This window comes from Sorex fumeus, unplaced genomic scaffold (assembly GCF_029834395.1).
Source record: "Sorex fumeus unplaced genomic scaffold, SorFum_2.1 ptg000043l, whole genome shotgun sequence".
NCBI classification, from domain to species: domain Eukaryota; kingdom Metazoa; phylum Chordata; class Mammalia; order Eulipotyphla; family Soricidae; genus Sorex; species Sorex fumeus.
In genome coordinates this window covers 8,850,512-8,875,613 of record NW_026606100.1, presented here as the reverse complement: position 1 = coordinate 8,875,613, position 25,102 = coordinate 8,850,512, and the positions used below count along the sequence as shown (strand labels likewise).

Here is a 25,102-nt window from a genome sequence, read left to right as displayed (position 1 = left end):
AGTGCTAGGGACTCCAGGGCCACGGCCAGGCAGTGCTTGAGAGCCCCATCCTGCTGGAGATTGAACCCACGGATTAAGCCCTTGTATTGTTTCTCCAGCTCAGAAAATTATTTTTAGGCAGAACTGGTGGGCATGTGTGGTCAATAAATTTCATTGTTGGTGGTCCCCTAGTGCATGCTCATTTGTATCCTTTCGGTGGATCTAGAGACAGATTTATGATTAAGTCTCTGCCTACATCTTGTCTTCTTATCACAGGCATTTTGGAGAACAAGACAAGGGAAAACAGAACATTCTTTACATTTTAAGAGCCCCTTCCCAGAGAAGTTTGCTGTTTCTAGTCCAGATTTTTTTTTTTTTTTGCTTTTTGGGTCACACCCGGTGATACTCAGGGGTTACTCCTGACTCTGTACTCAGGAATCACTCCTGGCGGTGCTCAGGGGATGCTGGGAATCGAACCCGAGTCAGCCACGTGCAAGGCAAATGCCCTACCCGCTGTGCTATCGCTCCAGCCCCTCCAGTCCAGATTTTAACTCCCTTGGTACTGGTTTCATTTCTCCTTTACCTGACTTAATATTTCCAATTAGACAATTTTAGATACACTAAAATATTTCATATATTAAAACATCTAGATATACCAAGACATTTAAACATTTAATAATGTTCCCATTTAATGTATCTAAAAGTGTCAGAAGGCCAGAGGATAGGCTGCTTTCCTTGTACACAGCTGACCCAGGTTGTTTCCCCAGCACCACGCATGGACCTCTGGGCCGTGCCAGGAGTAAATCCTGAGTGCAAAGCCAGGAGTAAGACCACACCGCTAGGTGTGGTCCAAAACTCCAAATAAATAATAAATGAAATTTCAATGCTAGAAATAACCTGCCTTTAAGAATACGGCAGTTAGCATGCAAATGAGGTCGATAATGCATCTTACCTGGGTTATGAGGCGAGTTGTATGCAACCTATTATTTGGTTTCTTAAGTTGCATTTACTTTAAGTGATTCACTACATTAAAAGGAAGAGTGTGTCCTTAAAAGCTGAATGTCTCCCTTTCATCATGACATCGTGAGGCTATCAAATAGATTTCCTTTGTTCCACTGTAGTGTATTTGAACAAGTTTGTGGCAAGTATGATGAATTGAAAGGGTCTCAACCCTTTGGAATGCCTTAAACTGAGTTTAATAAATTAATGCTTTTCAACCAGATCAAAGTTCGAGGTCCCTGGCTTTCCTCTCTGTCTCTAGATTTCTATCTGAGCTTTAAAAAGACAGCAATTCATTTTGAAACCTCCATGTTGTGTGGAACTGAAATCAGTGTCTGCACATAAAAGGCAGTCATTAGTGGCTGTCAGATACTAAGAGATTCTGGATTGTGTCATTTCCTTTCAACTGTGATTTGTTCCAAATAGGGAGGAAACTATAAAGTAAAATTCATGTACTTTTATATAGAACAGAAAAGATCTCGTGCTCTTGGTCAGATAGCCTCTTTGGAAAGATTGGGACATAGAAACTCTGGTTCTGAAAGGCTAAAAACTCCTGCCCCACCTCATGTAACGGGTCATGAGGAAAAGATACCTTCCTTACTTTTCCGCTATTAGTCACTGGTTCACATCACTGAATTCTTTTAAAGCAGAATAAAGGCAGTTTGGTTAACAGGGACCCAGAATTGGCCAGTGATGATGATCATGTCCCTAACATGTTATTTCCTAGGTTCAATGGCACTGCAGGGCCCGGATGATTGCAGGGGCCAATTTCTACATTGTGGGACGGGACCCTGCAGGAATGCCCCACCCTGAGACCAAGAAGGACCTATACGAGGCTACTCATGGTGGGAAGGTCCTGAGCATGGCCCCCGGCCTCACCTCTGTGGAAATCATTCCTTTCCGAGTGGCTGCCTACAACAAAACCAAAAAATCTATGGACTTCTATGATTCAACAAGGTATGTTTTCAGAGAGAGATGATTTCATTAACATCTGTGCAAACAGATGGGAAGGCAGTTTGGACCCTTTGAGAAACTTGTGCGTCTGTGCGGGCTCCTAATCTAAGCCCCTTGAAATCACCAAAACCTTGTCTTTCACATTCTGAGACCTGGAAAGCTAGAACACAGTCCCTTGCATATAGTATATGGTCACTCAGTATTTCTCTTTCCACATGGATTCCTAGAGAATGCACTATATGCCTAGCACAAGTGGGGTGAAGGGGAGGGGGGAGGTTAATGTAGAAAAAGATTTTAGTCTTTGTGATGCACTCACCATTCCCAAACCTCAGAGGTGGGCAGAATAATAGAAAAGTAGGAACTTCTTGAATGGAGTAGGAAGATAGTGATAATAAATATTATTTTCCTTTTCCTCTGGAAAGTTCTTTTAATGAACTGATCATTTTAGTGAACTGATCATTTTAGAACACGCCGCATTTCCCAGAAAATAAATATACCCTCAAGAATCTAGAACTGGGGCTGGAGCTAGAACAGCAGGTATGGTGCTTGCCTTGGATACAGCAGACCTAGGTTTAATTCCTGGCACCCTCTGTGGTCCCTCCAAGCCCACAAAGAGCAATTCCTGAGTGCAGAGCCAGGAGTAATAACCCCAGAGCACGGCCAAATGTGGCCCCCAAACAAAACAAACAAAACAGAATCCAGGAAGTCCAGGACCCTTTGGGGCGAACATCACCTGAGTTCTTTGTTGCTGTTCTGTGACAGGCACAACGAGTTTGACTTCATCTCAGGAACTCGGATGAGGAAGCTTGCACGGGAAGGAGAAAATCCTCCAGATGGTTTCATGGCTCCCAAAGCATGGAAGGTCCTGACGGATTATTACAGGTCCCTGGAGAAGAACAACTAAAAGTGCCCTTGGCACCACTGATTTTTTTTTCCCTGAAGTGCTCTTCATAGTTCCTCTTCTATTTTTTTTTTTTTTTTGTGATTAGATGCTTTGTATCCAGTTGCTTCTCAATTTGATTTTTTAGAGTTTTACAATGAGATAAGCAAAAGTGTCTATAATTTAAACTCAAGTTCACGATTTAAAATACTCAAAACATTAGACCAAATCTTGGCAGGTGAAAATAATATTGTGACTTCAGAGTTAAGCCATAGCATCTACTACATCTGAGCTGGTAGGTCCCAGATTTCTTAAAACTTTGATGTATCTGGTTAACTGGCCAAAAATAAAGCCTATTTCCTTATGTCCTGCCAACCTGAACTCTGAATGTCATAAAATAGACTAGCAGCATCTTCTATGCAACTGACACTAAAGAAGTATTTTTTTTCCTCGCCCTTCAAGAGATGTGGCTCATTCTTCAAGATTCTTGCTAATTTTTTCAGCCACATGTGAAAACAGCCTCACTGCCCAATCTCTTATGTATCTTGGAGAAACCATGTATGTGAAAATGTGAATTCAACCTCAGAAATCTATGCAACCTAGCTCTACCACAAAAGTTGATACTGTCTATTAATATGTCTTCATGACCTCCTGTGAGTACAATTCACTCCACTAAATGGTAACAAGGAGTGAGTGCCATGTTGAAAAGATTCGCTGCCAGGCTCAGACAGAGTGGCAATGTTGTGAAGTTCCTTTTTCTCCTCCTTGCTGGGTGACTGAGAGCCCTGGCATCCTGCAGACTGAGTCAGCATTAACTAAGAACAATTCACAGAGCTGGGGTCTGAAGCTAGAACTGGAAGACAGCAGGAAACACTGAAACCAATCCTTTCATCTTTGGGGTGACCAAACTGAAAAGATGCACAATGTGTGTGCTTCCTGAGCTCTGGGGCACTACACTACATGCAACAGACTGACAGGAGGGGCCAGGCTGATGGGCACTCACTTGCCTTGCACACAGCTGATCCAGGTTACATCTCTAGCATTCCCATTGGGGCGCACCTGTCAAGCATCTTGGATGCATAAGGATCCAGTTTTCTGAACCCAACTACAAATTTTGTTAGTTGAGAAAATGACTTTCCCCTTTTAAGCTGTTTTGAGACCTCCCCCTCTTTGCTTTCTGGGAGACAATCTTTCATACTGTATGTCTAATTCTTTATTACTAAGGAATTATATGAAGAAACCGCACCTTACCTAGGTCTTTCTGGAGACAAACTGGAAAGAAAAGTGATTCCACCCCTCTACACCCCATATTCTCCATTTAAAAAAAAAAGTTGATGATCTTAGCAAATTAAGGTTCTTTTGAGAATGTGACATACAATGGCCACAACAGACTTCAATTGCTCCAAATTATATAGTGCCTATACCCAAAATGCTCGCTACTGAGGCTTTTGAAAGATACAGTGTATTTATTGAAAATAAGACAGAATGTAGTGCCTTAACCAATGTGATTTTTTAAGGTAGATTTAAAACTGCCTTTATGCTTTAGTACTATACTTAGTGCAAATGATGTTTCTATGTACAACTGAAGCTTTATCTTGTTTTAATAAATTTCTTAATACGAAGACTGACATTTTCCTGCTTTTAACTCTGAAGTGCAGCTGACCAGCCTCGTGAGTGCTTGTGACTTTATATAACTGGCAACAGTGGCAGCCGGCAAGTCTTTCTCAGATCATAATTAAGAGGCTGTCCTCGGGATCAGAGAAACTGTACAGTGGGTAAAGCACTTACACACACATATACATTCCACAGCTAGGAACAAAACCTGTAAGTGAAAATGAACTTTATAAAAATGAACTTTACATGTCTTGCAGATTGTTACAACGTAGAATGTGAAAATTTTCACTTAGAGTAACATGAAAAATCCAGGTAAAATTTAAATACAACTTTTCTGACTAGAAAAACATGGTTAATTCAAATTATTCTTCATGAAGGACTTAATCCCCAGCACCCAATATAGTTCCTCCAATCCTGCCAGGAGTGACCCGATTATAGTCCCAGGAATAAGCCCTGAATACTGCTGGGTGTTGCCCAAAAGCAAAATAATAATAATAATAATTGTTTGGGTCAAAAGAGTAAATACAGTAGGTAAGGTGCTTACCTTGCATACTGCTGACCCAGGTTTGATTCCTAGAACATATGGTCTCAAGCCCCACCAGGAGCACAGAGCCAACAGGAAGCCCTGGACACCTCTGGGTGCGCCCAATCTACTCTCCTCCCCGCAAATTTTTTTAATGCTGATTTATAACTGCAAATATTAGGTAAAGGTAAAGGCCCTCCCGTTGATCGTCGATTTGCTCGAGCGGGCCCAGTAACGTCTCCATTGGAGACTTTGTTGTTACTGTGTCTGGCATATCGAATACTCTCGGTAGCTTGCCGGGCTCTCCGAGAGGGGCGGAGGAATCGAACTCGGGTCGGCCATGTTGGCCGCTTGTAAGGCGAACGCCCTACCCGCTGTGCTATCGCTCCAGTGATATATATATATTATAATGTAATATATTATAATTCTATTCAATGTTCTGATTTCTGAGGGGCTAGCGAGATGGCTCATAGGGGCGGGGTACAGACTTTGCAAGCAGAAGCTCCAAGTTTTATCTCTGGCACCACAAGTTTCCCCAAGTACTAAGCCAGGATAGCCTCCAAACACTGCACTTAGCACCAAAACAAAAGCTGAAAAAGCCCGAAACAGAGATGTTGACTTTATGAGAAATTATAGAGAATACATACATAATCCAATTTATTGTCTTTATCCAGAAGGTAGCAATATTTGTTGAACACAATTCCAGTAAAAACGAACTCCTACAAATGAGGAATGCCACTGCCATTTTTATAAAGGCACATGCAGAGCTTGCTACAGCCTCACCACTCCCAAACCATTACAGGAGAGAGAGGGAAGGAGGGAGGGAGGGAGGGAGGGAGGGAGGGAGGGAGGGAGGGAGGGAGGGGGAGAGTGAGTGAGTGAGTGAGGGAGGAAGAGAGAGAGAGAGAGAGAGAGGAAGGGAGGGAGAGAGAGTGTTGGGGGTGAGGGGTGGATGGAGGTTGTTGAATGACAGGAGAAAAAAAATCAGAGATACTGAATTGACTCAAGTCTTTAAGTTATTCCTGGAAAAGGCCTGGGAATAGTTTGACACACAACAGATTTATCAGAAGACTTCAACCCTAGAGAAACGTCACAGAGCTGATCCTTTCAATCTTGGAGCTGAGCAATAACAGCAGGTAGGGCACTTGCCATCCCATGAGTTCCACCAAAAATGACCCCTAAGTACAAAGCCAGGAGTAAGTACTGAAAACCACTGGGTGTGACCACCTGCCCCAAAATCAATCTTGATCCCTGGAGTACAGGCCTAGCAAAATGGTTTTCAGAAGGAAGAAATGCTATAAAACAGCATGGTTCAACAGATATATAAATCAAAGTGTAAACATAGTAAAATTAACGAAAGAGCTATTCAGCAGTGACTAGGCTGGGCTCTGTGCCCACTGCCCCTATACTGTACTGTCATACTATTACACAACCCTGTATAAGGTGAGTGCCACTGCTTCTCTATTTTGCAATTTCTATGAGGACAAGTTAGAAAACAAGTTCAAGAATTAATGTTTTGGGCTACATAATGATGCGCAGGGGTTACTCTTGGCTCTGCACTCAGGAATCACTCCTGGTGGTACTCAGGGGACAATATGGGGTGCTGGAAATCAAACCTGGTTCGGCCGTGTGTAAGGCAAGCACCTTACTTGCTGTACTATTATTCCAGCCCCAAGAATACATAATTACTAATAGGGAGCCTGGATTTAAACTCGGGCAGTATAATTCGAGATTCTGTACTTTCAGCCTTTACCACAAAGATAATACTTCAAAGCCTGGAACCAAATGTTTTCAAATGCATGTTTACAGATGAATAAATCATGACAGTAAAATGCTTTATAAATAATATAAATTTCCTTAATTACATTACAATGGTGCCCAGTAAGTTATGTTTGCTGAAATTAGTGTATTTCAAACTTCATTTTAAAAGGACAAAACTTTAGTAACTACTTCTATTAGACACTCTGAATTTAAGAGAAAATAAAAAGAACATGAGAATTAGAGAGCACTAATTTTAAATCAACATGTCATCAAAGTTAAAGGAAGTTATTAAGTTCTTACTAAATGAAGTCATAAAATTCGTACTAAAAGCAATTATTTAGATTACTAGAATGTATGCTTTAAATGACTGAAAGCTACACAACAAGACAAAAGCAGTCCAAAGGCAAGTTCTATAAACCAGAGGAGAAAAAAACAGGAATTTCATGACCAAAAAGACCAAGGAATAGAGAACACTCAAAGAGGTACCTCTTTATTACAATTTATTAAATAATAACATAATAGTTATTAAAAATGGAAATGAAATTTTTATTTTTGGTATCTTGTGTTTTGCATTTTTCAATCATCTTGACTATTTTCAAAACTGGCTTTTCATTATCGAATGAAGTGTTTTCCTGCAATCTCTGTGCCACCCACCAAAACACAATTTAAGAGAATAAATTATCCAGTAGACTACTGAGAGACTCATTATAAAAGAAATTAACTCAGTAACTCACAAATAAAGACAAAATTTTCAAAGAAATACAAAAAAAAACAAAATATATTCAGCATAATTTAATCTTATGGTTGATTCAGAAGGCACGCACTTCAAGATCATATTGTGCCATTTTCCTCATGCTGTGTTTAAGTGCTTATAACAAAATTCCGATTAGTGAAATATTGGTCATAAAAATATTTTTCATAGGTAGTGCACAGAGCATCAAATGACTATAGACGTTAATATGAGAATTCTGATGTGGATGTCTGCCCTACCTGGGCACAACTTATACTAAGAGAACTTTAAAAAAAAAATCTTAATGATTATTTTAGCACATTTAGTAACACCTACTAGCTTTAAACATACTTCTTTTTTTTAATTACCTCATGGTATTTGATCCTAATAAAGGAACAACTTTAAAATAACATTTGAAAAATATGGTTAAAACAGAACTATGTCACATTAGCTGAAGAAGGGAAAGTCACATTCATAGACTGAATGGTACTGGGCTTTTTCAAAGCCATTCTGTGAAAGACTTTCAGTCCACCTTTACATAGAGCAACTAAAACAATGTTCAGCCCATTGTGCTTGCAGAAAGAAGTGAAAATGATTTCACTCTCACAACTGCATGACAACCATTCAATGTGATCACTCAAGGAGTATTTTTATTATCCTGGCAACCACAATAATTAAACTACATCTAAAGTATTCAGATGTACTTGACTTCTAACTACTGAACCACAGGGAATACTTTAACTTTAAAAAAAAAAGTGACAACTGGAAATAACTGAATCACTGTACCTTTCAGACACAACTTTAAATCTTCATTTTTCTATATAGACTATTTGGTACCTTTTGATTCAGTAGGTGGATAAAAAAAAGGTTTTGTATTCAAACATATCTACAGAATGTCAATATAAAATGTGTGAATATATACACTTAATATACACACATACATACATACACACATACTTATCTAGAAACCGGCACTTAAATCACATCCCCATTTCTCACTAATGTCTCAATGACTCATCTGTTACTTTAAGACCATGCTATAAGGCTGCAACATATGGCTAAAGAGGTCAAACACAAGCACCCACAGTCAAGATGGATTAAATTGTTCCTCCTCATGATTTGTGACAGTAGTAATATAACTGTATCTCAATAACTTAGAATTCAGAGTATAAAAAATGTGTCAAACATCTGACTCCCTCACTAGTTAAAGAACACTCCTTCGACTCTATTTCCACTAATAAAAGGACACACCAAACCGGGTCACACTGAACTGTACAAATGATCTTTACTCTTAATCTAAACAAACGTGTGTTAAAACATTCTGAAATGCTGCATCCTTTGATTTCTTCATCTTTTCAATTGCCCGATGCAGGTCCTGTTGTTGCACAGGCCGAATTTCATCTTCATCATGGCTAAAATGCAAGCAAAATCATCAAATATGAAATAACATCAAATAATATACTTCTTTAAATATTTATCAAGATTAAAAAAGTTTCCATCCTATCCAAGACCAAAGACAACCATAATTACAGACTCTCTCTGAATTACTCTATCACCTGTCTTTATGTTAATCTTGACATTTTTTCTTTTTGGGTCACACCCAGCTATGCTCAGGGGTTACTCCTGGCTCTGCACTCAGGAATTACTCCTGGTGGTACTCATATGGGAAGCCAGAGATCAAACCCAGTTCAGCTGTGTACAAGACTCAGTCCCATATGTGAATCTTTATTAAGCTTTGACCATGTGCTAGCGATAAGAGACCCTAATTCAGGGGCTGGGGTGATAGCACAGTGGGTAGGGTGTTCGCCTTGCACACGACAGACCCAGGTTCGATTCCCAACATCCCATATGGTCCCCTGAGCACCGCCAGGAGTAATTCCTGAGTGAATGAGCCAGGAGTAACCCTTGTGCAATGCCGGGTGTGACCCCAAAATAGTTCAATCCCCAGTACCAATCAATCAATCAATCAATCAATAAAAGTTTCACTAAGAGGCACAGAAAGCTACGATGGACAGTGATAAACATTATAGCAGTAGTAACTATAAATTAAATACCTTACACTGTAGTAGTAGCAATGTCATAGCACTGTCCTCCCGTTGTTCATCGATTTGCTCAAGCGGGCCCAGTAACATCTCCATTATGAGACTTGTTACTGTGTTTGGCATATCGAAAACATTAGGGTAGTTTGCCAGGTTCTGCCATTCGGGCGAGATACTCTTGGTAGCTTGCCGGGCTCTCCGAGAGGGGCGGAGGAATTGAACTCGGGTCGACTGGGTCGGTCACGTGCAAGGCAAATGCCCTACCCGCTGTGCTATCACTCCAGCCCACTTTACACTAAGAATATAATTATAGATTATCATAAGGTGAAAGAGTTTAGTGTCAATCTAAATGGACCGGCAATTCCAAAAACAGAAATCAAAGGTTACTGACTGGACAACTGGGGGTGGCAGACAAGCACTCCTGGCATTGCAACGATGGAACCCAGCCTCCCACAAGTAGGTACTCAGCCAGAGAGCTCTCTCTCTGCTTCCAAAAAAACTTTTTAAAGGGTCTATCGAAACTAAATTATTCCAGTTCACTAACTGCTGCTGTAACAGGGTTGCCACAAAATTGGTCTCCTGCAGCTGGAGAGGTAGTACAGCGGGCATGGGACCTCCGAGCATGTGGCCAACGCAGATTTGATCCCAGCACCACATATAGTCGTGCTGGGATCAAATCTGGGATCCCAAGCCATGCAGGAGTGATTTCCAAGCACAAAGCCAGGAGTAAGCCCTGAGCAAAAGTGAGTGTTGGCCCCAAACCAAATAATTTTTTCAAGTGGTTTCTCAAAAGCTCATCATATTCTGAAACTGGTTTTAAGCACAATTCTCAGCAGTCATAAATCATGCCTTGGTTTAATAAACATGTATTTTAATTAGACTGGAAGTCTAGTCCCCAGCAGGCTCCTGCAACATAAAAACTTCTGAGACAAGGCATTCATATCCATGTGAAATAAAACTTAAGAACCCTGATTTCCAAGAGATGAGGAGTAATCTTAGTAATCAGTTAACTTTCTGTGACTTACTCCACAGGTTTGTAGTAGAAATTTAATTTTTTAATTTCTTACTCTTCTTTCCAGACCATTTCCATGAAAATCTCTTTTTGGAAAAAAAGTAAACAGAACTGGAGGAATTAGTAGCAAAGCTGGTGTTGCAAAACAAATTAAATAGCTTTAAAAGATATCGGCCATTAGAGAAATTAGAGACCAACTCTAAATACACATACCTTTCTTCTGATGCAGAATTAACATATTCCCTAACACAGAGGAGGGCAGCATCTCGACACATCTCCTTTAGGTCACTTCCGGAAAACCCATCAGTTTCCTGGGCTACTTCTAACAGGTCCACATGTCTATCCACCTTCAAGCAAATATGAAACATGCATTTAAAAAATAAGATATACACAGATATGTATATATGTAATATGCTGGAAACAACATATGCAAACACTTATTAGAATTAAAGAACATTAGTATAAGGGGTCAGCAGCAGCTTGGGAGAAGAATCATTTAAAAGTAGGGCTAGAAAGAGAATCCAAAGAACTAGAGCTGGGGATAGAACAGGTTCAATCCCCAGCACCACATGCTCCCCTAAGCACTGCCAGGAGTTACCTCCAAGTACTGTCAGGTGTGTCACCACACCCCTTTGAGAAACTGTATTTAAAAAAATTGATTAAAAAAAACTGCAATATATAGACTCGAGGAGTATAACAGGCAGGGCTTGCCATGCACTTAGCTGACTTGGGTTTGATCCCCAGCATTCCATATGTTCGGTCTCCCAAGCACCACAAAGAGTGATCTCTTAAGTGCAGAACCATGAGTAAGCCCTGAGCATCGCCAAGTTGTTTGATCACTTGACATCCAGTTACTCATCAATTTGCTCGAGTTGGCGCCAGAAACGTCTCCATTTGTCCCTGTCACGTGCTAGTATAGCACAATGGCACCTGCTCGTTCTAGGAGCACAAAAAGTCTCAAACCAATCGTTCAGGGTCTTGATGAAGAAGTCTGACCATCTCTTAGGTGGGCGGCCACGCGCTCTTTTGACGTCCTGTGGAATCCAGTCGGTAATGGCTCTAGTACACTCACTAGTTGTCTCCAAATCTCATTATGTTTCCAGCCCATCTGATTTTCGATGCCTTGGCAAATGCAACAGTGTCCCTGATTCTTGATCGTGGACGGAGGTCGGAACTCCAGATTCTTTCTCTCACTTGAGTGAAGCGTGATACTACAAGCATAGCTCTTTCAATTCCTCTTTGGGAGACCCAGAGAGCGTTCTCATCCTGTTTTCCTAGGGTGCAGGCTTCTGAGGCATGTTAATGCAGGAAGAATATTGGAATCAAAGAGATGTGCCCAGAGCCGGAGGTTCTTTATCCTCTTAGCTATTTCTTTGACGCTCTTGAAGGCGTCCCAAGCCACTGTCTTCCTCCTACGCAACTCAGTTGTCAGGTCATGTTGACTTCTCAACCTAGGTACACATTAACTGTTGCATTCGGAGATGTTCGTTCGGTTGAGAGCGAATGAACGTCAGGAACAAGTCCGTTTCTCATAAACATTGTCTTCGTGAGATTCAACTGTAGTCCGACCTTTCCACACTCACGCTCGAAGTCGGCCAGCATTTGTGCTGTTTGGCTAATGTTTGGTATTATTAAAATGATGTCATCAGCGAAGCAGAGGTGGTGTAGTTGCTAACCGTCTATCTTCACTCCCATTCCTTCCCATTCCAGTCGTTGCATGATGTTCTCAATGGTGGCACTTAAGTTTCGGTGAAATGGTATCACCCTGCCGAACCCCTCTCTTGACATAGAAGATCACTACCTTGTAGAATGGTGAGATCCTGGTAGTGAATCCATAACCAGGATCTCACCATTACAGCTCATGGAGGATCCTGATGTAATGAGTTTGAAAGCTGTTTAGCTAGGGCTTCAATGACCACTTCAGTCTCAAAAGAATCAAAGGCCTTCTTTAAATCAATGAACGTTAGACAGAGCCGCATCTTGAACTCCCGAAAAACCTCAATGAGCTGTGATCACCGTGTGCATATGGTCGATCGTGCTGAATCCTTTTCGGAACCTGACTTGCTTGCACGATTGTCCTTCATCCTATTCAGGATGACTCGAGTAAACAGCTTGTTAGATGACAGACAACAGGCAGATCGGGCGATAGTTGCAAATGTCGTGGATGTCTCCCTTCTTGTATAGTAGTACAGTACTGCTCAGACAGGTAGCATGTGAAGAGCCGAGCCAGTGTACCGATGAGTACTGACGGCAGATTCTTCAAGTGTTCGGGTATGACTTTGTCTGGGCCAGGTGCTGTTCGCTTCTTTACTGACAAAATGGCGTGTTGGATTTTGGATGGGAGAACGCTGGGAATGACATATCCATCCTGCGGAATTTGGTATGTGAACAGGTGGACGTGGCTCTCGAAGAGATCTGAGTAGAAGTCATAGATAATCTTCTCCATTGCCCTTCTGGAAGATGTGATAGATCCATCAGGACATCGGAGGGCAGTCATCTTGGTCTTGTAGTTGGTGAAAGACAGGTGGGCGTTGTGAATGCTTTTCCCAGCTTCTGCTGTATCTGCCAGCACTGCTGCTCTTCTCTCTTTTACGTCTTCCTTTATTACTTCTCTGCACTGCTTTGTGAACTCGGACATTCGCTTGTGGTCGTCTGAGGCTTGAGCCAAGCCACACTGGAGAATGTGCTTGAGAGTTTTTGAAGACAGGCGTCTTTTTGTGGCTATCTCTTTCTCAGCTTACCTTGCACAATCATGGAGGTGCTGAACCAGTCGATCATATTCCTCGTCAATGTTGTCAATGACGGCAACTTCCCACGTTGCCGCAGTAGTGCCAAAGAGCTCCCAGCTGGTGGTCGTTCAGGGAGTTCTCTTCTTAAACCTTGCAGCCCTTTCTCCCTGCTCCGTTAAGTAGAATTTTGCAGGAAAGAGATGGTGGTCCGATCCCGTTGGGAATTTTGGGACAACAGCAACATCGGTCAGGCAAGACCATCAACTGAATATGATGTGGTCAATTTTGTTGTGGAACCATCCACTGGGAGACTCCCATGTCCAACGTTTAGATTCGGCCTTCTGGAACTGTAAGTTACCATAGACGGTCTTGGTCGACATGATGAACTCGGATAGTCTGTCACCCTGTTTGTTCCATTTTAGGCCATGGGTCCCGATGTGGAGTTCTTCGGCCGATCTCCTTGGTTCTATCTTGGCATTAAAATCACAGACTATGATCTTGTAGAAGATATGGTATATATCTTTATATAACTTCTCCAGCTCCATGTAGAACTTCTCAATTTTTTTCTTCATTGTAACTGGATGTTGGTGCATAGACAAGAAAGATAGAAACTGCCAGCAGTGAGCCACATCTATTCAAGTGTAATCATCTGGTTCAAGTTCTTAGGCATTCGAATGAATCAATGCTCGTGGCCAAGTTCATGTTGACAAGGATACGGTCACCACCTTCGCCTCTTTTGTCACATGTTCTGAGGAACAGTTCTTCTCCAGAGTCGAAAACGGCATGATGTGATTAATGCCTTCCCGTCTCCGGTCAGACCTATGATGCCATACTTGATCTTTCATGCTGCACCATCAGGCCCTCGATGGATGCTTCTGATACCAGCGTACATGCGTTGAAAGGACAGACAGTCATTTTTGTCCTTCTTCATTTTGGCAGCCTAGGTTGGCCTTGAGATTTTATCAGCCTCTCCTTCCTCATCCTTCTTAACGCTGTCGTTACGCTTCTCCTGATGCTGAAAGAGCCACCAATACGGCAGCATTAAGAAGGAGGAAGGAGGCTGATAAAAATCTCAAGGCCAAACTAGGCTGCCAAAATGAAGAAGGCCCTGAAACAAAAACAAAAACCCTCCCATATAAACATGAACAAAATATTCAAGTGTCTCTTAAATACTTCATGCTTATTTCTTCCCCAAAGATTGCAAATTAAAATTACAATACACCAGGCTAAGCCTCTTGGACAGCCTGGCAAGCTACGAAGTTTATCCAGCCCACATGACAGAGCCTGGCAAGCTCCCTGTGGCGTATTCGACATGCCAAAAACAGTATCACAATTTGTTGTGAGATATTACTGGCGCCCACTCGAGCAAATCGATGAACAATGGTAGGACAGTACTACAGTGCTACCAGGCTAAGCGATACTATGATGTAGAAAGGCTATCCAATGCAGCATTTTTTTAATAGTGAAAGAATGAAATCAACCCAAACATCCTTCAATATGGAAGTGATTAAATATAGTTCTTGTATAAAAGGGAAGAGAAATTAATATTGCAACTTGCTTATATAGGCATAACGTCAGCTAAAAGATGATAGACATTTCTCTATATCTACTATACATTCTTAATTTTTTGAAACATTACTTGTTTTTTGAATGTTAAATACAAGAATCCTGAAGAATTTGATTAGTGTGCCTTTTAAATCTAAGTTCCTGGGCCTGGACAGATATTACAGCGGGTAGGGTAGGGCTCTTGCTTGCACATGGCAGACCAGGTTTTGATCCCTGGCACCCCATATGATACTCCAAGCCTCACCAGGAGTGATGCCTGAGTAGCGAGCCAAAAGTGAGCCCTGAGCACTGCCACGTGTGCCTGAAGAATCAAACGCAAACAGTAACAAAAATCTAAATCCCTACTTCAATTAAATTTTTTAAAACAACAGGGGTCAGAGAGATTGCACAGCACAAAGGACACCTGCCTTACATATGACCAACCAGGGTGATCCCTGACACCCCATATGGTTCCCTGAGCACCGCCAGGAGGATTCCTGAGCAAAAAGCAAGGGGCAATCCCTAAGGAACACTAAGTGTGCCCCATCCCACAAAAAAAAAATTTAAATTAAATTAAAAAAAATTAAAAACCACCCCCCCCCCCCTCGGGGCTGGAGCGACAGCACAGCGGGTAGGGCATCTGCCTTATACGCAGCCAATATGGCCGATCCAGGTTCGATTCCCAGCATCCCATATGGTCCCCCGAGCACCACCAGGAGTAATTCCTGAGTGCATGAGCCAGGAGTAACCCCTGAGCATCGCCGGGTGTGACCCAAAAAGCAAAAAAAAAAAACCACCCCCCCACACACAAAAAAAACCAACCATATTCCTTTAAAAATATATATATATATATAATTCTTTTGTAACAAAGTGACATTCCAACAGCAGGATTTTTAATCTACAGATAGAAAACTGTAAGGTTTTTTAAAAAGATCATTATACCATTTCTCTCTAAAATCATTTTATAGACATAAATGTCATATTTACAGGATGGGTCAAAGTGTAATTTGCTACTTACATTTTCATTTTTTAAGATGAGTTTGAGGATTGCTTCTCTTTGTTTTAAAGCCTAAAAAAATAATTTCTAGGTTAGTTAGCATTAAAAAAAAAAGGATTAACTTGCTTTCCCAATTTTTTTTGTCAAGATAACAGCTGTAGGAAATAATAGAAATTGACAGAAGTCATGCAAACTAGTAGCTAAACCTCTCTTTAGAGCAGAGGTTCCAAATTTATGTGGTCTACTCTCCCTCTTTTGGGGGGCCAGGAATCACTCAGTATCCCCTTAGAAACCTACCTTCATCAAGCAATAAAACAGAAAGCAACCCTAATTAACACTTAAAAGGTTACTAATCTCTGGATCATTCCAGTCATCCAGTAGGTATGGTATCACCTACTTTGGGAAACAATGCTCTAGTCACTTTGAATAATCTTACTACTAGATCTTTTTCTTCTGAATTCCTAACACTGACTAGCACAATGTCTAGCGATTATCATTGACTATAAAAGGTAAAAGATAAAGGCCCTCCCGTTGATCATCGATTTGCTCGAGCGGGCCCAGTAAGTCTCCATTGGAGACTTTGTTGTTACTGTGTCTGGCATATCGAATACGGTAGCTTGCCGGGGCTCTCCGAGAGGGGCGGAGGAATCGAACTCGGGTCGGCCATGTTGGCTGCATGCAAGGCAAACGCCCTACCGCTGTGCTATCACTCCAGCATTATATATATATATGTATGTATATATATATATATCTTATGGAGCGAAGCACAGCAGTAGTAAATGAACAGATAAAAATGAGATTAACTATGTTGTAGAAATAAATCGCACTGATCTTCCAAAAACGGAATTAAAAAAAGGGAATGGAAGGACTGCAAGACAGCAAAGGAACTGGGGACAGTTCCTTTCTATTTCTTTCTTCTTTACCATTAACTCCCATTAAAAATAATAATAATAATAATAATAATAATAATCCTTTGACAAGAAGTATTAGTGGAGTGAAGGCCTTACCTGAGACTCCGTTTGCCACAATTCAGGCTCAAATCCCCAGCACCATTTTGGGGTCATTCCCAAGCAGAGCCAGGAATAGACTCTGAGCATATCCAGGTGTGCCCCAAAATATAACAAAAACAAAAAGGAGCTGGAGTGGTAGTGCAGCAGGGAGAACATTTGCCTTGCACGTAGCCAACTGGGTGCGATCCCTGATATGCTATAAAGTTCCTCAAGCACACCAGTGAGTGTAGAGCCAGGAGTAACCCCTGAGTATTACCAGGTTTGGCCCCAAAACAAACAAAAAATAACAGTAACTTAAAAACCCAAAAAAAAAAACAAAAAAAGGTCTAGAGAGGCAATACAGGGGTTAAGGCATTTGCTTTCCACCCAGTTCACACTGGTTCAAACCGTGGTACCACATAGCACCACCAAGTATGAGCCATCTTGTCTACCACCCCAAAACATTCCCTACTGAAATCACAAGACGTATCATAAAAGATGACTGTGTAACTATTTAGTTATCAATCAAAACCACCTACTGGCTGATTGATATGAAATCTTGTTGGCATCCTTCTCATAATAGCGGAGTCAAGATCCTGAGGACGATTAGTAGCTCCCATCACTATGACCTACATAAACAAAGAACACACAAGGTATTAATTAAATCTAACAATTGCATTCTTTTTTATAACTTTATTATAGTTTAGGTAATGTGTGTACAATGGTGTTGATGTTTAGTCTTGGTGTTAGTCACCGCAACTCATCATCGTCCAAGTGCCTAAGGAATCCCCCCCCTCATGCCTTCGTATCATATCCAGTCCACCTACTGCCCCCCCCAAATATGGTGTTATTACTAGAATTGATAAGGTACTGAAAATTAAGAACCATTTAAACTGAATTTTCTGTAAGAAATGTGATTATAGGGACGAAAAGATAGTCGAGCATCAAGGCACTTGCCTTACATGTGGCCAACCCTGGTTTGATCCCCAGCATTACATATGGTCTCCTAACACCACCAGGATTGACCCCTGAGTGGACAGACAGGAGTAGATTATTAGCAGATGTGGTCCCAGGACTCAGCCCCCAAAAGAATATGATTTAAGCCAACTATTACTTAAATATTTAGATACAAATTATTGTTAATCCCCAAAGTAAGCAAAGCCAGTAAAACCAGTCAAGTTCAGAGAACTAAATGATATAAAACTAAATTGTATTTTAAAAAATTACATCTAAATGATATAAAATTTATTTTTAACTTTTTAAATTCTCCAAGAGAGAATTGTTCAGTGGCTACAGGCCAAGTAGTTTAAGTCATTTACATTATAGCTTAGCATGAGAATATACATGCTTGGGTAGAACTTCAAGACTTTTAATAATAGTATTAAAGGAAAAAATCAGTTCCCCCAGTCTGAGGATTCTGGTAATAGTAATAAATAACAAGGATTATCTTGCTCAAGATTTCATATCTTCACCTCAAAGTACTATTTCAACACTATAAGCAATTATCTTTTGCTTTATGGCCAAACCGAGATCATGAAGTGCCAGAGACTGAACCCAGGGCTCCCACATGCAAAGCACGTGTTCCAGCCCTTTGAATAACCTCTCTGACCTGAAAGTGAAACCGTAATGATAATAAGTTTCAAATCAAACTTTAGAAAAGGGCTACAGAATAAAAACTGCAGCAAAATGCTTGGCAGAATTTTAAAAAGTAAAAAGCTAATGACCCTGACAAACCTCTCGATTAATGTCATTTATAAAATATGACTGAACAAGACAAAGATAAAAGCATTTGTTTCTGAAGGGCTTCAAGCCTGTTGACATTTCTGTATAACCTATGAACAGCAGGCATCTGCTACCACAAATGAAATTCAGTGGAAAGTTTCATTTCATAACTACTCTATTTCAACCTAAAAGATTTCTGATTCCCAAAATAATCTGAAATCTAACTTCTGAACTTCTGAACATTGAAAGGTGCACTGAATCTTATATTCTGCACCCATTCTTTACATCTGATATTCAAGAGCCAAATTATTTCCAATTAACTATGAAAGGATGTCACCTAGAGGAAAAATAAATACAAATATAAAAATAAATCTTGAGAAATGTTACTTTCTCAGTAAAATTCAATTTCAGATTTCAGTTAGGTGGTCCTACATTCACAGCATCAATACTATTTTTCTTTACTGACTTCTACAACTCCCTAAAATTTGCTGTAAAATTAAGACAAGCCGTAGATCAAAAGACTAATAAGGCAAAGGATGAATATAAAGGATTGTACCTTTAAGTGCTACAAGACAGATTCAAATTAATATGGAAGATAGCAAAGACTGACCATACTAGGTAGGAGAGAATTAGGAAATTTTTTAAACCATTAAGAAAATTTATACAAGAAACTGACAAACTGAGAAACATTCTAGGAATAGCAACAACTAAAACAAAACAAAAAAACCCGTATATGGGAGCCCCAATGTAGACCCCGGCACTGCATATTCCCACCCCCCTCCCCCCTCCCGGCCAGGAATGGTCAAAACAACAGCAACAAAAACAAAACAACAAAAATTCCACAACGGAAGATAAAAATGCTACAATTTAGGATCAAGGAATCTAAATAAATATTACTTATTCTAATGAATATATACAAGACAATAAAAGATACTCATGTTTAAAAAAAAGTGATCACAATCATTTATTAGAGACTGATTTAAAGGGCAAAAACAGACTCTTTATATACATTAACTACTGTATAAAATTAAAGTTAAAATGTAAAACAGTAGCAACAGTTTTAGTATTTAAGCAGCAAAATTAATGTACCCATTTAGGTATTTTTTTAAGATTTTTAAAATCATTTAAAAGGAGCTGGTGATACTAAAAGGGTTAAGGTACTTGCCAGCACCATGTGTGAGCCCTGGACACAGGAGGAAGCCATAAAGCACAGCAAGGTGTGGCCCAAACCCCTCACCACTCCCACAAATACACATCCGCCCAACTACAAAATCTTTTAAAATGATATAAAAGCTCAACTTTGAAAAAAAATTATTTTACATAGGGCCAGAAAGACAGTACAGTGACCCAGGGTCAATCCCTAGTACCCCCTGGGTCCCACCAAGAGTGATTCCTGAGCACAGAGCCAGGAGTAAGCCCTGAGTATTGGCGAGTGTGGCCCCCTATCCACCAATCATCTTACACTTTAAAAAATTAAGATCTAGGCAGGGAATATGACTCAGTGTAAACACCTCACCTGCATGCGGACATCCTGGATTTGACCCTCAACACCAAAATTAGAGACCACACCATATCTGACACTCTCGACATAGAAACGGCACAACACAACCTGATTTCATTAAACTGCCAAGCCACCAAATTGTTTCAGATCTATTTCTCTTGTACCATGCAGCCACATTTAGAGCCACACACTATAAAATTTCAGAGCCAAGTGGGATCACAGCAAATCTGATGGGAAAGTTGCATAGAAGCCCACCAAGTTCAGTGAGACTAAACAGTAACAAAGAAGGCTCAACTAGCTCAATCAGCACAGTGGAATCCTCAGACAATGACTTCAGTAACATCTTTGTGAAATGATCACAAATTGACAACTATTGATCTAAGGTTTGATAATACCATTTGCCGTTATGCTGTAACAAACAATATGAGGTAAGCATGTTTGTGCCTGCAAGGGGGCAGACTAGGGTGGTGGGTTGGAAACTGGGGACACTGGTGGAGAGAAGGTCGCACTGGTATTGGGACTGGTGGTGGTACATTTAAGGCCTGAAACAACTGTATTATGAGTAACTTGGAAAATCATGGTGTTATAATTTTTTAAAACTTTTAAATAGGGGGCCTGGAGCTATAGCACACGGGTAGGGCATTTGTCTTGCATGCAGCCAACCCAGGTTCGATTCCCAATATCCCATATGGTCCCCAGAGTACCGCCAGGGGTAATTCCTGAGTGCAGAGCCAGGAGCAACCCCTGAGCATTGCCAAGTGTGACCCAAAAAGCAAAAAAGAAAAAAAAAATTACATAGGGAAGTCGGAGGGATATTACAGCAGAGAGGGCATTTGCCTTGCACAGGGCCCACCAAGGTTCAATTCCCGGCATCCTGTATGGTCCCCTGAGCACCGCCAGGAGTAACTCCTGAATGCAGAGCCAGGAGGAACCCATGAGCATCGCCAGATGTGATCCCATAAAGCTAAATCAAGGTCCTCCCGTTGTTCATCGATTTGCTCCAGCAGGCCCAGTAACGTCTCCATCATGAGACTTGTTGTTACAGTGTTTGGCATAGCGAATACGTCACGGGGAGCTTGCCAGGCTCTGCCGTGCGGGCGAGATACTCTGGGTAGCTTGCCGGGCTCTCCGAGAGGGGCGGAGGAATCGAACTCGGGTCGGTGATGTTGGCCGCTTGTAAGGCAAACGCCCTACCACTGTGCTATCGCTCCAGCCCAAAGCTAAATAATAAAACAAATAAATTAAAAAACATTTAAAATAGGTAATTCATGAAAATAAAAATGTTTCTGAAACTTCTTTCAGCAGTGATTTTTTTCTTATAGTGTATTTTTCTTCAAAAATACATTAATTTGGTCAAAAAGTAAGAAACAGGGCCAGAGTAGTGGATTGGGTGCTTGCCTTGCATGCAGTGTCAATCCCCAGCATCCTTTATGGTCCTAAGCACTGCCAGGAGAAATCCCTGAGCACAGAACGAGGAGTAAGCCCTGAGTGCTACAGACTATGGCTCCCAAATAAAACAAACAAAACAAACTCCATGGACAGAAGCTTTACCCTGACTTTCTCTTTTCATGAAATTTATTTCAGGAATTTAGATCACATAATTTGCATTTTTTTTTTTTGGACTCTGGACTCAAGGGAACCCGGAACAGAGATCCTCTGCCTGCTTCCCCCAGTCTCCAGTGACCCAGGGATCACACCCATAAGCCACACCCTGCCAGCACCAGATCCTCATCGGCCACCCACCAGAACTCATGGATGCTCCTCCCAGACAGGAGTATAAAAGGAGGCTCCAGAACCATGCCACTGGACTCCACACCAGGCTGTGGGGCGGGTGAGAGCCCTCCCCACCCCAAGGGAATCAGCCCCAGCAGCCGACCTCCACTGCCCAACCACCGCCACACTCCAGGCCACTTTCCAGACTGCAAGGCCACTTCTCGGCCACGCATCACATTATAAGACATATCAAGACACTTCCTACCCATTTATGCCTCACAGAGAGCCCAGCAAGCTACCAAGAGTATCCCACTCGCACGGGCAGAGCCTGGCAAGCTCCCCGTGGTGTATTCGATATGCCAAATACAGTTACAACAATAGGTCTCATTCCCCTGACCCTGAAAGAGCCTCCAATCATTGGGAAAAGACAAGTAAAAAGAGGCTGCTAAAATCTCAGGGCTGGGAGTAATAGAGACATTACTGGTGCCCGCTCGAGTAATTCGATGATCAATGGGATGACAGTGATAAAAAGAATTTGCACTTTTTTAAACTAGGAAATCCCTCAAACAAATGGAAGTGTTTGTGTCATATTCTCTAGGATCCCCACTATTTCTGTATAGTTATGTCATAACAAGTAGCCTAGAAGCTTTCTATGAACAACACAAACACCAACTATTTGAGGCAAATTTCTCTCAAATACCTGGCAGGTATGATCAGTATCCAATCCATCCCAGAGACTCATAAACTGAGCTTTCATCATGGCTGTAGCTTCATGGTCAGAACTTGAACGATTTCGTAGAAAGGAGTCTAGAAGGAAAAGACCCTTAATCTTAGAAATTAATCATAAATATTTACTTGGTACAAAACTTATCAGTTTAAAAAAAAAAAGCTGACAGGGCTGGAGCAATAGCACAGCAGGTAGGGCATTTGCCTTGCATGCGGCTGACCTGGGTTTGATTCCCAGCATCCCATATGGTCCCCCAAGCACTGCCAGGAGTGATTCCTGAGTGCAGAGCCAGGAATGACCCCTGAGCGTCGCTGGGTGTGACCCAAAAAAGAAAAAAAAAAAAAACCTCCAGGGGCTGGAGTGATAGCACAGCAGGTAGGGTGTTTGCCTTGCACACAGCTGACCCGGGTTCAATTCCCAGCATCCCATATGATCCCCTGAGCACTGCCAGGAGTAATTCCTGAGTGCAGAGCCAGGACTAACCCCTGTGCATTGCCAGGTGTGACCCAAAGCAAAAACAAAACAAAACAAAAAAACCCTCCAACATGGGATGTATAGAAATAACATGGAATACAAAGTAAGAAAAATAAATGCTTAACAGCACATTAGATATTACACTGTCACTGTCACTGTCCTCACGTTGTTCATTGATTTGCTCGAGTGGGCCCAGTAACATCTCCATTTTTGAGACTTGTTGTTACTGTGGCTGGCATATTGAATACTCTCGGCAGCTTGCTGGGCTCTCCGAAAGAGGCAGAGGAATCGAACCCGGCTCGGCTGGGCGGGCTGCACGCAAGGCAAACGGCCTACCACTGTGCTATCGCTCCAGCCCAGATATTAAAGGAAACTAATACATATTCATGAGTTGTAAGTTTTCTTAAAAAACTAATATAAATCTTCAATTTACAATGGGAGGATTACAATAAACCTAAGTTAATACTGTAAGCTGAAAATGTAACTTAATATGTATACATAACCTTCCTCACACCATAGTTTACCCTTATCTACCTAACTCTACTCAGAATACTTCCATTTTAGTCTACAGCTGGGCAAAATGACCTAATATAAACTCTATAATAAAATATTAAGTATTTCATGTAATCATTGAATAGTGAAAGTATACTTTCAAAATTCAAAGTACATTTATTTCAGAAAGCTTATTCTGTAAAATTTTTATTCGATCTTACCACGACAACTGAAAAACTCCTAAGCCGAACCATTACAATTCATCTGTATATAATTCCCAACCCAACCAAATGTGTTTGACCCCAGACTTTGATGGTTCCACTTCTACTTATGTACCTTGGACAGTAAGAGAAAACCACTCCATGGACAACCACTGCATACTGTTTATAAGAGGAAACAAAAACAATCAAGTAGGGAGGTTCATTCTACCACATAAAATTTACACACAGCAGATAAGGAGATCGGTTAAAATTGGTTAAAATCTCATTTTACTGGATTCAATACAATTTAAAAAATAAATATGATCATCTATACACCACCCTTTAAAAAGATTTTAAAATCTTCACACAGGGGCTGGATATTATGGGGGTGAGGCACTTGCCTTGCATGCAGCCAACTCAGGTTCGATCCCTGGCATCCCAGATAGTCCCCCACACAGCACCAGGAGTGTCTCCCTGAGTGCAGAGCTAGGAATAAGCCCGAGCACAGCCAAATATGGGCCCCCAAACAAAACAAAATTATAGCGACTACCAAAATGTTCACACAGTGCGCAAGGCATACCAATTTCATCTATGAAGATGATGGAGGGCTGCAGCTTTATGGCAAGGGAGAAAACCGCAGCGGCCAACTTCTGAGATTCTCCATACCACTTATCAGTCAGTGTGGAAGGCTGAAGGTTGATGAATCGACAACCTGCTTCTTTGGCCGTAGCCTTGGCAATCAAAGTTTTACCGCAGCCTGGTGGCCCATAGAGGAGAACACCTAGAAATTAAAGTGATATTTCATTTTCTAAGAAAATGAGACATTTTCTTTAGTTTATAAGACAATCAACATATTAACTCTCCCACAATAAAATTTTCCCCAATATAGGTTTGTGCTTTTATAAGAAAGATTAACCTTTATTATAGCAGAAAAACAAAGAAGGAATACTCAATTTTAGTAATGATATATATTTGGGATGTACCCCTCATCTTTCACAAAAAGATCCAGTTCAAAATACCAAAGACTATCATACTGCAATCCAAATTCACATCACTAAATCAAGAGTTAAAAAATAAACACGTCGTCTGGGCCTGAGCAGGCAGGACATTTGCCTTGCACATGGCTAATGCAGGTTCAATACCCAGAACCCCATATAGTCCCCCCCAAAACTGCCAGCAGTGATCCTTGAGCAGAGTCAAGTTAGCCGTAAGCACCACTAGGTGTGGTCCTCCTCCCCCCAAAAAAGAAAAAAACTTAAATAGAAATAAATGGCGGGGGGGGGGGGGGGGGGGGGGAACGGCGCAGAGCAATAACACAGTGGGTAGGGTTTTGCCTTGAATGTGGACAACCTGGGGTTCAGTCCCCAGCATCCCATACAGTCCCCTGAGCACGGCCAGGAGTAACTCTTCAGCTTCACAGGGTGTGACTCCCCCAAACAAAAAATAGTTAAGTCTAATGCCTCTACCTCCACAAGCTAGGAGCTCTTGCATAACAGCCTCAAGAAAATGACAGCTTCAAAAC

General features: G+C 41.3%; 2 protein-coding genes across 3 annotated transcripts in view; one reads left to right on the top strand and one right to left on the bottom strand.

Annotated features, from left to right (window-relative positions):
• PAPSS2 (3'-phosphoadenosine 5'-phosphosulfate synthase 2) overlaps positions 1–4,434 on the top strand; it is a 101,225-nt gene extending 96,791 nt beyond the window's left edge. For both annotated transcript variants that reach the window (XM_056120458.1, XM_056120457.1), the window contains 2 exons: positions 1,706–1,935; positions 2,695–4,434. In XM_056120458.1, the coding sequence (XP_055976433.1) occupies positions 1,706–1,935; positions 2,695–2,836 (372 nt within the window). In that variant the 3' untranslated portion in view covers positions 2,837–4,434. The remainder of the gene's footprint in view (positions 1–1,705; positions 1,936–2,694) is intronic.
• A 2,759-nt stretch (positions 4,435–7,193) lies between these two features.
• ATAD1 (ATPase family AAA domain containing 1) overlaps positions 7,194–25,102 on the bottom strand; it is a 35,562-nt gene continuing 17,653 nt past the window's right edge. The window contains exons 5-10 of the mRNA XM_056120835.1: positions 24,161–24,361; positions 22,388–22,494; positions 17,291–17,380; positions 15,784–15,834; positions 10,705–10,838; positions 7,194–8,852 (exon numbers count right to left, since the gene is read on the bottom strand). Coding sequence (XP_055976810.1) covers positions 8,732–8,852; positions 10,705–10,838; positions 15,784–15,834; positions 17,291–17,380; positions 22,388–22,494; positions 24,161–24,361 — 704 coding nt within the window. The 3' untranslated portion in view covers positions 7,194–8,731. The remainder of the gene's footprint in view (positions 8,853–10,704; positions 10,839–15,783; positions 15,835–17,290; positions 17,381–22,387; positions 22,495–24,160; positions 24,362–25,102) is intronic.